The sequence below is a fragment of the Pipistrellus hanaki genome (genome assembly GCF_964339955.1).
Source record: "Pipistrellus hanaki genome assembly, chromosome: 15".
In the NCBI taxonomy this organism is placed as follows: Eukaryota; Metazoa; Chordata; class Mammalia; order Chiroptera; family Vespertilionidae; genus Pipistrellus; species Pipistrellus hanaki.
Window position 1 is genome coordinate 44,827,513 of NC_140517.1, and position 17,872 is coordinate 44,845,384.

The following is a 17,872-nucleotide window of genomic DNA, read 5'->3' on the forward strand; positions in this document are numbered from 1 at the left end:
CAGGGCCCCGTCTCTGTGAGGGGCATCATTTCTCGGCAGCTGTGCCACAGGAAGGTTTTGTCCTGTTTGTGGGTGTGGGGTCTCTGCTATTTCAGTGCCTCTCTTCCTGCGTCTGGTCCTTTAGAGGGGCCGTGTCTGTCTGTCTGTCTAGATTTCTTCTAAAAAGTGCAAATCAGTGCTCATCTTCCCGCTGCTCAGAACCCTCCGTGGCTCCCTCCTCACTCAGAGCACCAAAGTCCCCTGCTCTGCCCAGCTCCTACGCACCGTCAGGCCCCTGGCCCCCCGGCCCTCTGGCCTCAGCCCCTCCTCCTTCCCCCGCTCCCTCGGTCAGCCACACCACCTCCTCCCTGGTCCTGGCGCTGCAAGTCCTGCCTCAGGGGCCTTGCACCTGCTGTTCTTTCCCTCGGATTCTCCTCCACATCCCCGCCCCCCCTCCCCTCTCCTCAAGGGGTCCCCCCAGATGTCCTCTTCTCTGAACATGGTATGCACCAGGCACCAGCCCTCTTGGGGGGGCTCCCCTGCCACTTCCCAGGTGAGGGCACCAAGGCTCAGAGAGGCCCAGGAACTTGCCCGAAGTCCCCCCAGCCACAACCCTACGGCTCCCAGTTTCCCTTCCCAAGAGCGGCCCTGACTTCCAGCTCCCCTGCCCCACCCCTGCGTTGCCATGGTAACACAGCAACCTGCAAAAAAAGGAACTGAGAGAGGAAGGGAGGGGGACCTCCTAGCCTCCACCAACCCTGACCCCTGCTCCCCCCCCCCCCCCCTGCTCTGGCCACCAGCCTCTCCGCGCCCCCCTCCCCCCCCCAGCACCTTCCATTTCTGTCTGGAGCCAGTTCTCCGCGCCCAGCCCACAGCCTGCTCCCAACACACCCACCTCCTCACGCGCACCCTCCCTGGCTGGGAGCTGGCTGCTCCAGGAGAGGGAGGCAGAATGTTGGCAGAACCTCCCTGGGAAGGAGTGAGTGTGTGTGTGTGTGTGTGTGTGTGTGTGTGTGTGTAGGCGGGAGAGAGGGGTGATTCTTAAAGGGCCACCGCACAATTAGCCCCCCATCGGCAAGTCCCCTAATGATATGTCTAATTAGCAGCCCCCTAATTAGCGACGGCTTAGGCATAATTACAAAGCCATCAGGATCCAAAGCAAAGACTCACGCTCTTCTCCCTCCACCCCCCCCCTCCCTCCTCCTCCTCGGCTTTCAGAAGGAACAAGGGCCACCTGGGAGTCAAGCCTTCCTCTCAGCATCTCCCTGCCTCTGTCTGACAAGCAGGGCCACGGCCTGGAGCCTCCCTCAGGTCCAGCACCTGTCTGTCCGCCCCCCCGCCCCCCAGCAGCCCGGGGGCCAGGGCCAGGGCTCCCGCCGGCTCTCCTGCCCACAGCCCCCGCTGGTCCATGGCTTCCCCTCAGAAACCTGGTTTCCTCTCGGGAGGCCTCGGGGGAGGAGAGGGGGCAGGAGAGACGGCACAAGATAAATATTTGTGAAATGAGCAGCCCGAGGTCTGCGCCTGTGGCCGGGGACAGCAGAGCGCCCTCCTCTGCCTCCTGCCTGTCCCTCAGCAGAAGAGAAATCTGATCTGGGCTGAGAACCTGGGGGCCACAGGATCAGGTTGAGGCCAGGGCGGAGCCGGGAGGGCAGAAGGCCGGCCCCATCTCCAGAGCCATCTCCCTTCCCTCCCATGAGCCGGGCCAGGCCAGCTGGTGAGCACCCCGCTGTGACAGCACAGGCCCCCGGGACCTCAGAGACTCCTCCACAGACTGGGACTGCCAGCCTGAGGGCGTCCGGTCTGGCTTCCTCCCTCAGGCCCGAGCTCTGCTGAAGGCAGGCGTGGTTCCTAGCTGCCCGCCACCCCTCGCACAAATGTGCAAGCTGGGGACCCAGGCTCCGAAACGTGCACATGTGCTGCTGCAGGTGGAGCCGTGTGATGTGTCAGCCTGGGGATCACACACATGTACGAACACATGCACGTGCATGCACACACACACATGGGTGAGCATGCGATGTCTCAGCCTGGGGATCTTTCACACACACACACACACACACACACACACACGGTGCTCTGGGTGAGCTGGAGCCCAGGAGGGACAGGGCACAGGGCTTGGCCAAGGAGCAGAGCAGAGACGGAAACTCATCTCTGGACTCCTGACCGGTGCTCCCTCAGCCCCGCCAGAGCCACGTGGCACCTGGAGCCTCACCATCAGCCGGGCTGTGGACTGGCTCATCCTCCGTGTCCCTCACTCCCGTCCACCTCCCTGGGGCCCATCCCCCGGGAAAGAAGATGCCCTGGCTGGGGGCCTGCACCTCAGACCCTCTGAGCTCTGTTCCCAGGGACGGCGGAGACAGTCTGAGGCAGGCACACCATGAGCGGGCGGAGGTGAGGCCGCAGGAGGGGCTGGCGGGCGGGACCCAGGACCTGGGGCTCTGCCTGGGGGAGGAAAGGTGCCCAGAACGTGAAAAGGCGGAACTGTGAATGGACACACAGCAAGAGGGGTGGAGGTGAGACTGCAGGCAGGACTGGCCGTCCCTGAGCAGAGGAGCGGGGAGGCTGGGCAGCAGGGCTGGTGCCGTCTGCAGGGCACGGGGCGCAGGCTGGACCGCGAGGACCGGCCTCAGAGCCGGAAACAGACGGCGGACAAGGAGCTGTCTCCGGGGGAGAGGGACAGGAAGGTGGGGAGCAGGTGCGGCCGGCAGGGTGCGAGGGAGGGACCGGGGCTGAAGAAGGGAGAGGAGTTTGGGGGACCCCTCACTTCCAGGGGGAGCCCCCTCTGCAGGGGTATCTCCTTCCTCCAGGTCTCCCCCTGCCAGGGGCGGGACAGAGGTGTGCAGGGGAGCGGGCGGGCCACCGGGGAGAGGAGGGAGCAGACGCCGGGCAGAGGGAGAGGAGAGGGGAGAGGGGAAGGGGCCGGCGCCCTGACAGCGGGACAGACACAGACCAGACGGGGAAGCGGGGCGGGAAGCGCCCAGATGGCCAGGGAGGGCGCGGGGAGCCTGGACTTATATGGGGGCGGCGCCGGGGGGCAGAGGACCGGGGAGCGGGAGACCAGACAGGGGTGCCGGGACGGGCTCCAGGGGGCTCCCCGGAGAGGGACCCCCCACCCCCAGGTGCAGGCGGGAGAGGAGACCCCGACACAGGAAGTCGCGGGGTTTGGGGGTGCCCTCGCCCCTCGGTGCCCAGGAGGCACCCCCTCCCCAGCCCGCCATCCTCCCCGGAAGGCAGGCGGGGTTCGGGCTGAGGATGTGGGCTGCTGGCGGCGCCCCCGCCCCTCGGGAAGGCCTGGGGATCCCCCTGGACTGTGCAGCCCCCCAGCCGCCATGGACGAGCTCAGGGGAAAGCGGCTCCTGGCTCCACCGACGCCCCGTCCCCCAGGCTGGGAACCCCGTCCGCCCCCCTCCCCACGCCCCAGCCAACGGGGGGGCTCTTACCTGCAGCCACAGCCTGGGAAGGGTCCCCCCGGCCCCGGGCTGGCCGTGGTGGGCGAGCCTGCCCGGCAGGGAGAGAGGAGAGGAGAGGAGAGGAGAGGGAGAGCGGAGCCAGAGACTGAGAGGCAGAGCGGGGAGAGGGGAGGGAGAGGGGACCGGGGAGGAGAGAGGCGGGGGAGCCCGCGGGGGAGGGGAGGCGGGGAGGAGGGAGGAGGGAGGAGGGAGGAGGAGCGCGGAGGGGCGGAGGGAGGGGCGGGCAGAGGGGAGGCGGCCCGCGGGGGCGGCCTGGGGAGGGGCCTGCTGGGGGCGGGGCGGGAGGAGGCAGCCCCGGCCGCTGGCCCGCCCACCGGGTTCAGCACCAGCGGCGCGGACAGCGGCGGCGGGCACTCTCTCCGCGTTTTGGGGAGACCCGGAGGGTCCTTCCGAGGCGTCCTCCGCCCCATCCCCAACACACGCCGTCTCTGATCCGAAGAAGGCCAAAGACGCAAAAAATAAAATAAAATAAAATAATAAAATAAAATAAAATAAATAAGATAAGATAAGATAAGATAAAATAAAATAAAATAAAATAAAATAAAATAAAATAAAATAAATAAATAAAATAAGATAAGATAAAATAAAATAAATAAAATAAAATAAATAAAATAAAATAGCTACACATAGCGGCTCCCAGAACTGGGGGGAGGACAGGGCTGTTGAGCCGCTCAGAGCCAAACTCGCACCCGCCAGCAGAAACAGCCACAGAGGCGCCCGTTAATAATAATAATAATAATAATAATAATAATAATAATAATAGCAGCCGCTGCCGCTCACCCAGCCCTCCCCACGTGCAGGCGGAGCCACAAACGCCTCTGTATGCGCCTGGCACAGGCAGATGTGGCTGACCCCTGCCGGGTGGACGCCGGGGAGCCCGTTTGCCGATGGGGAAACGGGGTCACAGAGGTGTGAAGTGTGGCTTCAGGCTCTGCCCCTGGAACTGCCCCACTACACACCGTCCCTGGTAAGAGGCCAGGAGGTGAGCTGCGGGGGACCAGGTGGCCCAGACCAGCGGTCGGCAAACTGCGGCTCCAGAGCCACACGCAGCTCTTTGGCCCCTTGAGTTTTTAGCAAAGGCCAGTTTAGGAGGACCCCAATTAAATTTATAACAATGTACCTACCTCTCTAGCTTATGTTTTAAAAAAATGTGGCTCTCCAAAGAAATCCCAATCGTTGTACTGTTGCTATTTGGCTCTGTGGACTAAGGAGTTCGCCGACCACTGGCCCAGACTAACTCCTGAGCCCTGAGTGGACACACCACACACGCCTCTCTCTGGGTGTGCGCCCTGCACAGAGCCCCCTCCCTCACAGATGGCTCCCCCGGAGCCCCCCAGGGCCCCCTCCCGCCCCGCACGGAGGAGGTGACGGCGCAGGTGGGTAGCGGGAGACACACACGCTCCCTGCCAGTCCCCACCCATGGGTGGGCCTGTGTTCTGGGGGATGAGAAGTCGGGGTCACCAAGCAATGGCGGGCGACCTCGTCAAGACCCCGCGGAGAGCGAGCCGGCGGCCGGGCCTTCGCTGTCACTGCGGGTGTCACACCGGCGGCCGGGCCTTCGCTGTCACTGCGGGTGTCACACCGGCGGCCGGGCCTTCGCTGTCACTGCGGGTGTCACACCGGCGGGTGGGCCTTCGCTGTCACTGCGGGTGTCACACCGGCGGGTGGGCCTTCGCTGTCACTGCGGGTGTCACACCGGCGGGTGGGCTTCCACGGCGGGAGGCCGACGGCCAGGAGGACCTCTCCTCAGGGAGCAGGAGCCCACCCACCTCTGCCCGGCCTGACCCTGCTCGGAGTCACCCCCCAGCCTTCCTGACTGATGCCTGGCCTCTGGTGGGGGAGGGCAGACCTTCCTGTTACCTGGCCCTCCACTGGCCTGGGGGGGGGGCTCTGAGTCTTCAGGTGCCAGTCCACCGCCAGGGGCTGCGGCTGGAGACCAGCCTTGTGCCCAGCCCTGGGGCTTTCCATTTAGGACTGACCTGGTCCTTCCTTCCCAGCGTGGTGAACCCCGACCCCCCCTCAGCGTCCCGGGCATCTAACTATTACTCCCTGCTGGGCCCAGCCTCAGCGTTGCCCACAGGGCCTGGCCTCAGACCCCCCTGCAGAGGGACACTCCCGTGTCCTTCGCACCCTTCCCTCTCCTCCGAGCCCGTTTCCTCGTTCCCTACTGGGACTAGGCTCGGGTCCGGAGCTCTGCACTGGGGTCTCACCCGCCCCCCCTGCAGGCCCAACCCCAGCCCTCTCCACCCGGGCCCGGCCTCAGGCCTTTCCCCTGTAGCAGCCGTTCCCAACCTTTCTCATCTCATGGGATGCACGACCTCATCACTAATATTCTGTGCCCGCCAACAGATAGATCCTTCGCCGCTCTGACACACACACACACACACGAACACGTGTAATTTTTATTTGATCACACCGAACAGTTATTGTGTTGGCTGTGGTCATTTAAAAAAACACATTTTTTAATTTGATTTCAGACAGAGAGGGAAAGAAACATCAATGATGAGAGAGACATCAACCATTGATCAGCTGCCTCCTGCATGTCCCCTACTGATTGAGCCATCATGCAGGCATGTGCCCTGACCCAGAATCCAGCTGGTGACCTCTTGGTTCACACGCTGGTGCTCAACCACTGAGCCACACTGGCCCTGCCGCTGTTGTCATTTTTTAAAAATATACATTTTATTGATTTTTTACAGAGAGGAAGGGAGAGGGATAGTTAGAAACATTGATGAGAGAGAAACATCGATCAGCTGCCTCCTGTACACTCCCCACTGGGGATGTGCCAGCAATCAATGTACATGCCCTTGACAGGAATTGAACCTGGGACCCTTGTTCACAGGCTGACACTCTATCCATTGAGCCACACCGGCCAGGGCTGTTGTCATTATTTTACTTGACAACCTAAGGGGGCAAAATCAGGTACTGATGCTTTAACCTTCCGAGGTTAAACACACCGGCTGGGACTGCTGCCCTGTAGTCTGGCCTTTCCACAGCGGTTTAACCTTACCCTTCCTGCGAGAGCCCACCCTCCTCTCCCCTCTCTGAGGTCCACCCTGCGGTCTCTTCTCCGTCCTGCTCTGGCCGGTCCCTGGGTCCTGTCCCATGGCCCCTCCCTCCGTTCCTCTGGGCAAGTCCAGCCTGGCACCTGGCGCCAGGCTCCGAGGACTCACATGCTGAACAAAGGAATGACGGTAAGTTCAGCTCCTCGGGACAGAAATACAATCCCTCACCTGGAGCAGAAGGGGGGGTGAGGTCACCCCTTTTCAGTGGGATCACTGAGGCACAGAGGGTGCACTGGGTGAGGTCGCAGGGCGGCAGCTCACAGTCCCAGCGGAGGGGTGGCAGGGCTGGCCAGGCCTGCCTCCTTCAGGACTCGTCCCCCCGGGAAGGGCTGGAGGTGAGCGCCCCAATGGTGGGCAGGGGGCGGGTGCTCAGGAGGCGGCCGTCCCAGCAGGCCCCGGGCCCGCCCTGTCGCCCGGCACTTGTGTCCGCTGTCTCCTCTGCTCCACTCGGTGCCGCAGCCGCGCCAGGACCAGCTCCGAGGCCTGGATCAGACTGTGCTGGGGGGACAGAGAGGGCAGGCTGAGAGAGCCGAGGGGTGCGGGTCAGACCCCCCAAGGGCCCGGAGCCCAGCGTGGCGGGCCAGAGAGCAGACGGTGTGTGGGTGGGACAGGTCTCTGGCCTTCGGTGAATTCCAGCGGGGGGAACAGGCCTGGCCAGGCTGTCAGTCTGAGGCTGGAAGCCAATGGGAGGGATGGGATGGATCAAAGGATGAGGGAGACTGCGTCCTGTGGGAGGGAGGTCTACCCGGGAGAGGCTGAGGGGAGGCCGCAGGGGAGAAGAGGAGAGGCCGGACGGACAGAGGGCGGAGCAGAGCGGACAGGAGAGGGACGTCCCAGGAGGGAGCAGGGGAGTGGGCGGGGCTAGGTGGCTGGGGGTCCGAGGTGGGACCCGCGTAGAAGGGACAGAGATCTCGGTGAAATGGCTCAAAACGAATCGCAGTGCGGGGTGACGGGAGGGTCCGAGCACAGCGAAGAGCAGTCCTGCCGCCAGGTCCCAGCACAGACGCCTGCTGTGGCCTAACCTCTGAGCTTCCCAGTGAGAGGAACCTATGCCCTTCCCATTAAAAAAAATTTACACACACACACACACACACACACACACACACACACACACATGTATCCGTTTTGTAAAGAGAAAGAGACATCGATCTGTTGTTCCACTTACTTTTGCGCCTGTGGGCTGACCCCTGCGTGTGCCCTCACTGGGGAGCACCCCCCTGGGGAGCACCCCTCCCCCCCGAGCTCAGTGTGCTGGGACGGCGCTCTGACTAACGGAGCCCCCGCAGGGCCCTGTGCCCTTCCTGAGGGTCTGACCTCGGGCCGCTCCGGAGGCTGACCTCATTCCCTTTTCCTCAGGTCTGACCTCTCCACTGGTTCCCCAGGCTCTGCCCTGCACGGCTCCCCGGAGGCCTACCCTAGGCCGTTCCACTGCGGGACAGACCGGAGGACAAGCCGAAGCAAAGACTCGGAGGCAGCAGTGAGGTGAGTCGCAGGGAGAGAACCCAGACGGACAGCACGGGGAAGGGTCCTGGAAGCGGACCCGATGGAGGAAGCACGCTCACCACGGCCTAAGGGGCGGGGGCTGGGCTCTGGGGAAAGGTCAGAGGTCAGACTCTATTAGCTGGAGGTGAATCTGCAATGGAGAACCGGGGTTGGACCCTGGACCCCTGGAACGGCTGGATCTGAGACGCTGACGGGGGAACGGCAGTCAGGCTGCGTGGAAGGGTCAGAGGTCAAAGGACAGCCGGAAGCTGGACAGCGGGCCACAGCTCAGAGGCCTGACCACAACAGAACGTTGGGAGGTTGGACTAAGGAAGGGCTGGAGACTGGCTGCGGAAGGCGGGCTGGAGGCCGCCCTGCGGGCAGGGAGGGAAGTGGGACTCCAGAGCCGGAAGCCCAGCAGCTGCTGCTGGGACACCACAGCCAGAACGAGGCTAGTCACGTGCACAACAGGGGTGGCTGCAGCGAGGAGGGCACGGACATGGAGGGCAAAGGGAAGGATGGAGGTCAGATCACAGGGCAGATCTGGGCCAGGCCACAGGGACAAGACGGAGGTGACAAAGCACAAGGAATGAAGGACAAAAGTCAGGGAGGCCAAGGGGCACTGGGGGGACAGATGCTGTGTCAGAATCCCCTTCATCAGCGGGTGCTCCCCGCCAGTTGTGAGTGCTCTCCAGCTGTGAGTGCTCCCCTCCAGCTGTGAGTGCTCCCCTCCAGCTGTGATGGTCCTACAGATTTGAGTGCTCCCCTAGCTGTGAGTGCTCCTGAAGATGTGAGCACTCCCATCCAGCTGTGAGCGCTCCCCTCCAGCTGTGAATGTTCCCCTCCAGCTGTGAGCGCTCTCCTCTAGCTGTGAGCGCTCCCCTTCAGCTGTGAGTGCTCCCCTCCAGCTGAGTGCTCCCTCCAGCTGTGAGTGCTCCCTCAAATGTGAGTGCTCCCCCAGCTGTGAGCGCTCCCCTCCAGCTGTGAGCACTCCCGTCCAGCTGTGACTGCTCCCTCAGATGTGAGTGCTCCTACAGCTGTGAGTGCTCCCAGCTGCCCTTCTCCTGGGCGCTCTCCTGCATCAACAGGAACCACCTCCCAGGAAGAGATTACTCGCACCCCCCAGAGGGGGCTTGCAGCCAGTCTCCTTGCCTGAAGGTGAGGGAATCTACCCCCCCCCCCCCCACACTCCCTGTGAACACGCCCCCCACCAAGCAGGTGTACAGAACCCCATCCCAGGCTCCCCCTCCAGGGACCCAGCGCGGAGCCGCTACCTGCAGGATGTGCACGCCCTTCAGGGAGACCACGGCGAGCTCCCGCAGCCCGTCCCCCGTCAGGTCCACGTGGGCCATGGCCAGCAGGGGGCTGGGGAAGCTCCGCTGCCACAGCAGGCGGAACCCGCGCCCGGCCTCGGGGAGCCCCGCCTCGGGGGGCCGGGCCTCCGGGAGCCGGGCCCCGGGGGGCCGGGCCTCGGGGAGCCGGGCCTCGGGGGGCCGGGCCTCCGGGAGCCCCGCCTCGGGGGGCCGGGCCTCGGGGAGCCCCGCCTCCGGGAGCCCCGCCTCGGGGCCGCAGTACTTGTAACAGAGCAGCTCCTGCAGGGAGGGGCGAGGGGCCAGTTACACGGGCGCCGGCGCGGCGGAGGGGAGGGTGGGAGTCGCCCTGCCCTCAGGTCCTACCTGCCCGTAGGTGGCCACCAGGACCTCCGGCTGCCCGTCCAAATCGACGTCGGTGACCAGGCCGCAGAGGACGCTGTCGAACTGGTCGCTGCCGGGCAGGAGGAGCTGGTCCCCCAGGCCCCGGCTCAGCAGGTCCCTGAGGGCCCCGGCGCACGGGCAGGCTGAGGTCAGACCGCAGCGCCACCCCCTCCGCGCCAGACCCGGGCCAGGCGCCCACACAGCTCCTCCCCGAGGTCTGCACGCCCTCACCTCCCATCGCATCGTCTTCCCAGCCGCCCAGGGGAGCCCAATCCCTCCACACACTGCTCGGCTGCTCTCCCCCATCCGAACCCCCGCCTCCCCTGGAGGGGGACCATCTGACTCCCAAACGGAGAGCGACATGGGCCCCTTGGGAGCCTGGACACCCACCCTGTCCCCAGGGAGCCTGGTCCCCACTGGGCATCCTCACTGCCCACCGGTGGCCACAGCTGCCTCGTGCTGGTTCACCAGAGGAAACTCTCACAAGTTTTGCAAGCCTTGGCACCATGGCAGTGGCCTGAATGCTCTCACGTGGGAGTCTTTACACTAGGGGTGTCGAACTCAATCAGAGAAGGGGCCAAAATCTAAAATCCAGCCTAAATCGCGGGCCGAATGGTTTACTGAACAGTCATAAACTGACAATGTCATAAACTGACAGCGGAGTGCAGTGATGACAGCGCGGTGCGGGCCACATTGCAAGGCCTGGCGGGCTGGATTTGGCCCGCGGGCCTTGTGTTTGACACATGTGCTTTACACCATGGCGATCGGCACATGCTGCACACCGAGCTTTTCTCACACACGGAGGCCGCTGCTACCCGCCTCCAGGGAGAGCAGACAGCTCGTGCCCATCCCAACGCCTCCACGCCCCCCTGCAAGTTCTAGACTTAAACCCCTGCCCCCTCTCCCTGGGACAGGAGCACCTTGCCCTGCCCAGCCCTGAACACCCTCACCCAAAGGGGCTTCCTGCCGAGGAGGACAAGGTCAGACCACAGAGCGAAGGAAGGAGGTGAGAAGGCACCCCGCGCCCGGGCCCCTCACCGATACACCACTGCCGGCTCCAGCATGCTGGCCACGAGCAGGCTGTAGTCCTCCCGCCGCGGCCCGGCCGTGGTCTCTGGAGAGAGAACGTGAGGGGGGGGGGGGTAGGTCTGGGGGAAGAGGTCCAGGGCCCTCCTCACGCCTCCCTCCCCTCGGTGAGAAGAGCACAGGTGAGACCTCAGAGGATAGAGCTGAGGGCGTGCTGCAGAGGCAGGGCCAGACGTGAGACGAAGAGAGGGTGCCTGAGGTCAGAGACCAGGAGAACGGGAAGCCTGGGGTTAGACCACGGCAGCAGAAGAGGCAAAGGCTGGGGACAGCAGGAAGGCCCGAGGCCGGGCCACGGAAGGAAGGGAGGACGGTGGGAGGGAAAATGAACACCAGCCTGGGGGACAGGTGGCGGACGGCCGAGGTCAGGCCCAGGAGGCAGCAGCGAAGGACGGACCTGGTAAGGGGAGCAGAGCGACCTGTGGGGACAGAGGCGAGACCTCGGGTGGTGGGACAGCGAGGCTGAGAGCAGAGCGGGAGAGAGTGAGCAGAGCAGGGAGCAGAGACACCCACGGCGCAGGGTGGAGCCACACCCCCACGGGCAAGGCGGAGGCCCAAGCCGGGTCCCAGATGAGACAGAGGGGCGGGAGCTGGAGGGGAGACCTGCAGGGTGGAGGGAGGGGAGGGCCACACTGCAGCTCCGGAGGCACAGGGGAGGGACGGGGAGGGGGGAGGGCTGGACTCTGGAGCAGGGCACACGTGTGGGTGCGGGGTCGCCGAGCCTGCGGAGTCGTCCCCCCACGTCCAGGGCTCACCCTCGGGGGCCGAGAGGCTGAAGACGATCACGCGGGAGATGGGGCCGTCCTGCAGGACTGTCCACGTCTGCAAAACCTCTGCGGGGCCGGGGGGAGGGCACTCAGGACCCTGCCGTCTCCCTCCGCGCCCCCTCACCGCCCCCCGGGCCCCGCAGTCACCTCGACTCCGCTGGTCCACGTGGGCCACGCGCACGTAGCCGCTCTGACAGCCGAGGGCCGTCAGTCGCCGGGAGGTGCCCGGGAGGTTGCGGACGTCCAGCCAGAGGACACTGGAGGGGGGAGCGGGCGGACAGAGGGGCTGGAGGCCGTCACCGGGTTCCGGTCCCACGTCCCACCTCCCCATCCGGCCCCGCCCTGCAGCCCTGGGACCCCCGCTGCTGCCTGATTTCTCCGAGGAAATCCCCGCCACCCGCTTTCTCTAGGGGTCAGTTCCCAGGACCTGGTCTCTCCGCGGCCACCTGGCCTGGCCCCTCTGGCCGCCCTCAGGGGCTCTCCTACCTGCTGGTCAGGCTGGTGAGCTCTGGGAAGAGGTTTTCCACGGGCTGTTCCTCGAACTGATGCAGCCCCTCGTTCTGGGAGAACGAAGACCCAGCCCCCCGGGGATCAGTGGCCGCCCCGGGAGGACGCGGGCAGGGCCGCGCCTGCCACGCCTCCCCGCCTCACCTCCTTGTAGAGATGGATGGCCGGGTCGTTCCCGCTCAGAAGGAACACGGTCTCCAGCTGATCCCCGACCTGCACCCTGGAAGCAGAGACAGCGAGGACCCCGCATGGCAGAGCCTGTGCAAAAACACTCTGCCTCCAAGAACCCTAGCATCCTGAGACCCAGCCCCTGGATCCAGGGACAGAACCTCGGGGTGCAGAACTATAGAAAGTGAGCATGGCCGGGACCGGTTTGGCTCAGTGGATAGAGCGTCGGCCTGCGGACTGAAAGGTCCCGGGTTCGATTCCGGTCAAAGGCATGTACCTTGGTTGTGGGCACATCCCCAGTAGGGGGTGTGCAAGAGGCAGCTGGTCGATGTTTCTCTTTCATCGACGTTTCTAACTCTCTGTCCCTCTCAATTCCTCTCTGTGTAAAATCAATAAAAAATATTTAAAAAAAGAAAAAGAAAAAAAAAAGAAAGTGAGCATGCTAGAACCTTCCATTTCGAGAGCCCTTATCTACTAGTCTTCATTCCGAATGAGATTTAGGGATCCTATATAATAAAAGGCTAATATGCAAATTGTCCCTACGGGTGGGAGTTCAACTGATCGGGAGTTCAACGTTTGCTGACCACCAGGGGGCAGCATGGAACATGGTGAGCATTGGCGATGCAGCAGTGGAGGCACTGCCAGCCCCAATGGGCCCCAACCAGATTGGGACCTCAGTGGGGTGGTGGAGCAGGTGAGCGAGCAGTTCCAGGCCAAGGTGGCAGGCAGCCAAGGGAAGGGAGGCCCTGGCCAACAGCCGCTAGGGACCCTACCAGTGCACGAATTTCGTGCACCGGGCCTCTAGGGTAACATAAAGCTCCAGAGTGGGTCTCAGAAGAGACACTAGGATCTCTTCCTCTGGAACTAGTTCTGTTCTCTGTCTCCTTTGGATGACTAGGACTTGTATAAACTGCCACCAAGGACATTCAGATGCAGAACGGTAGAATATCCAGATCCTAGAATCCAGAAAATCAGTCTCTACAACTCTCACCTGCTAGAGCAGAGGCTGGCAAACTATGACCCCACAGGCCAAATCCAACCTGGCACCTGTTTTTATAAATAAAGCTTTATTGAAACACAGTCATACCCACTCATTTACATAGTCAATGTCTGCCTTCCTGCTATAACAACAGACAAGAAAGCTGTGAGAGAGACAGTCTGGCCCTCAAAAGCCTACTATTCACCATATTTGCCGCCCGGGACTTTACAGGAAAAGTTTGCCAGCACCTGTGCTAGGCCATCGGTGTTCCAGGATGGAATCCAGAGCTCTAGAATGGAATCCTCACAGTGTGGGATTCTAGAACCTCGGGATCCTATATGATCTGTAGGGTGGCTCCCTGAACTATGACCATGTTAGGACTTGATCAGGACAGAACCTCAAAATTATCAAACTATAGTACTTTCAGTTCCTGGAGTCTCCGAGCTCCCAACTCCAGAAAATAGCATTTCTAGCTCATGGGAAAGATCTCAAATCTAGAAACTGAGATTCCCGAGAACCTGAGAATTCTAGCTATCTAGAACACGGGTGCTCAATGAACTCTGATTATCTAGTCTGGCGCTAACAAAATGGTAGCCCGTCAGCCACGCCTGGTTCATGGACACCTTAAACCAGGGGTCTTCAAACTTTTTAAAGTGGGGGCCAGATCACGGTCCCTCAGAGAGATGGAGGGCCGGACTATATGAACTACTAATTCCTACTGTAACACCTTGGCTGCGCTCACTGCCCAAAAAACCTGGCGGGCAGGATCAGACTCCCCTGGGGGCTGCATGTGGCCCGTGGGCCGTAGTTTGAAGACCCCTGCCTTAAACTAAGGTGACCAGGCGTCCCGCTTTTGGCGGGACAGTCCCGATTTTTAACAATTTGTTAAAAAGTCAGCGCGAGAATGTGATTGTCTACGGGCAGGTCTGCGGTCTCGTTTGCTAAGCCCCTCCCTGCAGGTACACCCGCACCCTACCGGGGCTGACTCACTCGACGTGGCACAGCTGGAAAGGAGTGAACCGGAGTTCCAGGTTCAGGCAGCTCTCTGCAGGGGAGCACAGGCAGATGGTCATGAGTGAGGGACCTCCGGGCCCCCTCCCCACCCTCTCCCTCCCTCCAGGCCACACGTACGGGCAATGGAGTCCAGGTTGTACTCGGAGCCAGGCTCATAGTCACAGTAGATATTAAGGAACGGGCTGCCTTTGTCTCCTGAATCCTGCGGAAGGAGACTGGCCTCAGGGGAGAGCAGGGGTGGCGGCAGGAGGGGATCCGCGTCAGGTTCAGTGGAACCCACACACACTCAGTGTGTGAGGAGGAAGGAACAGGTAGGTGGAGGGGGGCTCTGTGTACCTTGATGAACGTGATCCCCACAACCAGGCCCCGCTTTGGGGGCGACTTGTTGAAAGTGTCGATGGAGACAATCTCGGCATCCACTGGGAGGGGATAGTTCAAAGTCCAAGTTTCAGGCAAGACCTCCAATCACAGTGACCCCTGACCTCTAGGACTCAATAACCTTTCACCACCGCAATTACCATGATCTCTGAAGCATACTGATCTCTGAGTCCAGATCGCCATCATCATGGTAGCAGAGATCCTGAATCCTAACCACTGCTAGGCTCCCATTATCCCTGCCCTCTGACCCCAACGCCTCCTGATGATCAGCTCCGACCCCCTTCAATCACCCTGGTCCCATTTTCCCGTCACAGTGACCAGGCTCAGACTGAGCCTCAGAAGCCTCCTCACCATCTTCCCGGCCCTCCGGCCCCAGAGCGCCACGCACCGGGTATGTAATTGAACTGCAGCTCCTTGGCCACCGGCCGGATTTTCTGTCGGAGGTCTTGGTAGCGGAAGCCCAGCACCTTGCCTTTAAGGGTGGCCGCCAGCAGCTCCCCGCGCCCGCCCGCGCCCGCGCCGCCCGCCAGCCCGTACACGTTGCTCTGCGACGAGAAACGCGTGAAGCTGTCTTCGCGCAGCGGGCAAGGCTCCGCTGCCACGGCCGCCTCCCCCATCGCGGACCCCAACCTCTCACACCCGCAGCCCCGCGAGCCCGCCCTGCCCCATCCCACGCTCCTGATGCGACGGGGACCTCCGCATGCCCGCTCGTCGCGCATACTGATGACGTCAGTATCGCCGTCGCCGCCCTTTTCCAAGATGGCCGCCGGACCTCCCCGGAGACTTTGCCCCAACGCGCCTGCGCGCTATGTGATCGGTAACTAACTCCCACAATAAAGCTTAATATATGTCGGGAACTGTTTGTTCTAAGCGCTTCCCATCTATCAATTTATTTAAAACTCACAAGCAGTCTGAGGTAGTTACTGTGTTTTACGGATGAAGGAACTGAGGCACTCAGAGGTAAAAGTAAGATCACACACCTACTAAGTAGTAGTATTATAACCCAAGTAAGACAGAACCAATAGCCGAGACCGGTTTGGCTCAATGGATAGAGCGTCAGCTTGGGGACTGAAGGGTCCCGGGTTCGATTCCGGTCAAGGGCATGTACCTTGGTTGTGGGCATATCCCCAGTAGGGGGTGTGCAAGAGGCAGATGATTGATGACTCTCTCTCAGGGATGTTTCTAACTCTCTCTCTCTCTCCCTTCCTCTCTGTACAAAATCAATAAAATATATTTAAAAAAAAAAAAAAGCACCAATAGTTTATTAATCACATCCCTTTTAAAATGGTGAAATGGCCCAGCCTGTGTTGCTCAGTGGTTGAGCATCTACCTATGAACCAGGAGGCACATACCGGGAGTTCTGGCTAGATCCCCAGAGGGCCATGCCAGAGGCAGCCCATCAGTGATTCTCATCATTTATGTTTCGCTTTCCCTCTCCCCTCCTCTCTGAAGTCAATAAAATATATTTATGAAAGAAAGTGCCTGTGGCTTCACCTAATCAATTTGCTCTCAGGAATAGCTTTGAATATTAGATGAGAGTCTCATCTATATCTAGACATCCTGTTTCTCATCCAGGAATATCAATTCTCATTGTGGAAACGGGCTGATTACTTTAAATCTAGCTTTGAATTAATTTTTAAACCAACAACTTGATGGTTTCAAGCTGTTTCTATTTAAAACATTGAGTTGAAACATTATATAAATTTGGAAAGGATGTGCCACACATCCTTTCCAAATTTACCTCGATAGCCCTCGCAACAATCCTGCAGAGGTTTATTTATTAGCCCAATTTACAGAGGGTGAAATTGAGGCTCAAGGAGGGTAAGTCCCTTGACTGATAGCTAGAAAAGGGCAGACAGGATGTTAACCAGGTGTTTCTAATGAAGGGGAGATAAGACATTTGGGGGTGGGGGGCTGGCAATCCGAACCTGTGCCAGTAACATGCCTTCTAACACACACTCTTGCTAGCCAATAATGAACTCCATTGATGCCCGACCTGTTGTGCAGAACCTGTTCCCCTGGCCCCTTTGTAAAATACTCCCATTTTACAAAGGGGCCATAAACACAGCATGGAACAGCTTAGCTAGAGGGGAGGTCACTGGAACCACCCAGACCAGGCACTTAGAATCTATGGTCTTAGGAGAACCGCTGCTGTAGAGCCTAAGACCATCGGAAAACACAGATATTTACATTACGATTCATTAACAGTAGCAAAGTTACAGATATGAAGTAGCAATGAAAATAATTTTATGATTGGGGGTCACAACAGGAACTGTATTCAAGGGCCGCGGCATTAGGAAGGTTGAGAACTTAGATACCAACTTCCCCATCATAACAGGCTCAGGAGGGGCTGTGGCAGCCCACCACAAAAGCCCGGTAGTTAGGAAACAGAAAGCAAAGAAGCCAAAGGCTATAAAGGGAAAGCTTCCTCCATGGTCACTCACTCAGGATCTGGAGAACTGACCTGAGTCACGGGACTAGGACATCAGAAAATGAATGGCTTTCTGCTGGATCTCTGAGTACTCCCCGGGTATTTTTTTAGGTTGTCTGGCAAATTCTGAAACACTAAACTCAGGGTCGTTAAGAGGTTCCCGAGTATTCTGTCTCTAGAAATGGCATGACGGGCTTGGGGACTCTACACCTGCAGAGTTTCCAGAGTTGGCCAACTTTCCTGTCACCTCCCTCCATGCAGAAAGGACACCAATACACAGACTGCAGGATCTGAGACGGCAGTAAAATCGCAGCATGCGGACTACAAGGGTGAAAGCAACACTCAGTAAACGTGTTAAAAACTGCCAGCCCTTCGCCAGACCGTTATGTAAGAGACATAAAAGGCAGGTTCTCAAAGGCAGGTTGGATTTGGAGGGCGCGCGTCACTCCCAGATCTCTGCCTTTGGGGGGGCAGTCTTAGAGGGCAGGTCTGGCTGCATGGGGAAGTGCTGTATCCCCAGGCCCTGGACTAGGGCAGGACACAGCAAGTGCCTCATTCTACTCGCTGAGTGACTAGAATGTGCGGCCTAGTCCTGCTGCTTCTGAAGAATGCTTGCCAGGCTCCTCCCTCACGTGGTAACCTCTGAACGACACCGCTCAGGAACTGTCGAGCGAATGAATAAGTGAAGTTCTAGTTTGGAAAGCGTTGTCTTGTCCAGTGGTTTCCAACCCTACCTGCTCTTATGAACCTAAACCAAACCACAGTTTATCAGGGTGTAATCCAAGCTTAAGTACTTTTTCTGACTTCAAGCACAGCCAGGGTTGAGAATTACTTTTTCAGTCACGAGTGGCAGAAATA

General features: G+C 60.3%; 2 protein-coding genes across 4 annotated transcripts in view; both read right to left on the reverse strand.

The window, feature by feature from the left end:
* SLC8A2 (solute carrier family 8 member A2) overlaps positions 1 to 3,543 on the reverse strand; it is a 30,434-nt gene extending 26,891 nt beyond the window's left edge. For both annotated transcript variants that reach the window (XM_084905858.1, XM_084905857.1), the window contains exon 1: positions 3,417 to 3,543. The gene's annotated coding sequence lies outside the window, so the exon portion shown is untranslated. The remainder of the gene's footprint in view (positions 1 to 3,416) is intronic.
* A 2,282-nt stretch (positions 3,544 to 5,825) lies between these two features.
* Positions 5,826 to 15,283, reverse strand: KPTN (kaptin, actin binding protein). 2 transcript variants are annotated; one of them, XM_084906077.1, is made up of 13 exons: positions 14,972 to 15,283; positions 14,542 to 14,624; positions 14,323 to 14,407; positions 14,182 to 14,236; positions 12,189 to 12,264; positions 12,024 to 12,097; positions 11,685 to 11,794; positions 11,526 to 11,603; positions 10,726 to 10,801; positions 9,670 to 9,805; positions 9,553 to 9,585; positions 9,268 to 9,417; positions 5,826 to 7,009 (listed from the first exon to the last, which is right to left on the reverse strand). In XM_084906077.1, exons 1-13 carry the CDS (start codon positions 15,198 to 15,200, stop codon positions 6,881 to 6,883), a joined length of 1,314 nt encoding a protein of 437 aa, XP_084762203.1. In that variant the 5' UTR covers positions 15,201 to 15,283; the 3' UTR covers positions 5,826 to 6,880. The 2 variants fall into 2 exon arrangements, with proteins under 2 accessions (XP_084762203.1, XP_084762202.1); XM_084906076.1 differs by having other exon boundaries at positions 9,268 to 9,585.
* Between the last annotated feature and the right edge of the window lie 2,589 nt (positions 15,284 to 17,872).

Excerpts from the sequence above, each read along its gene's own strand:
- KPTN (XM_084906076.1), bottom strand. The coding sequence starts at position 15,200 with ATGGGGGAGGCGGCCGTGGCAGCGGAGCCTTGCCCGCTGCGCGAAGAC. Across the intron at positions 14,408-14,541 it reads TGGGGATCACGTTCATCAAG|GATTCAGGAGACAAAGGCAG; the intron begins GTACACAGAGCC and ends CTCCTTCCGCAG. Across the intron at positions 11,604-11,684 it reads CGTGGACCAGCGGAGTCGAG|AGGTTTTGCAGACGTGGACA; the intron begins GTGACTGCGGGG and ends CCGGCCCCGCAG.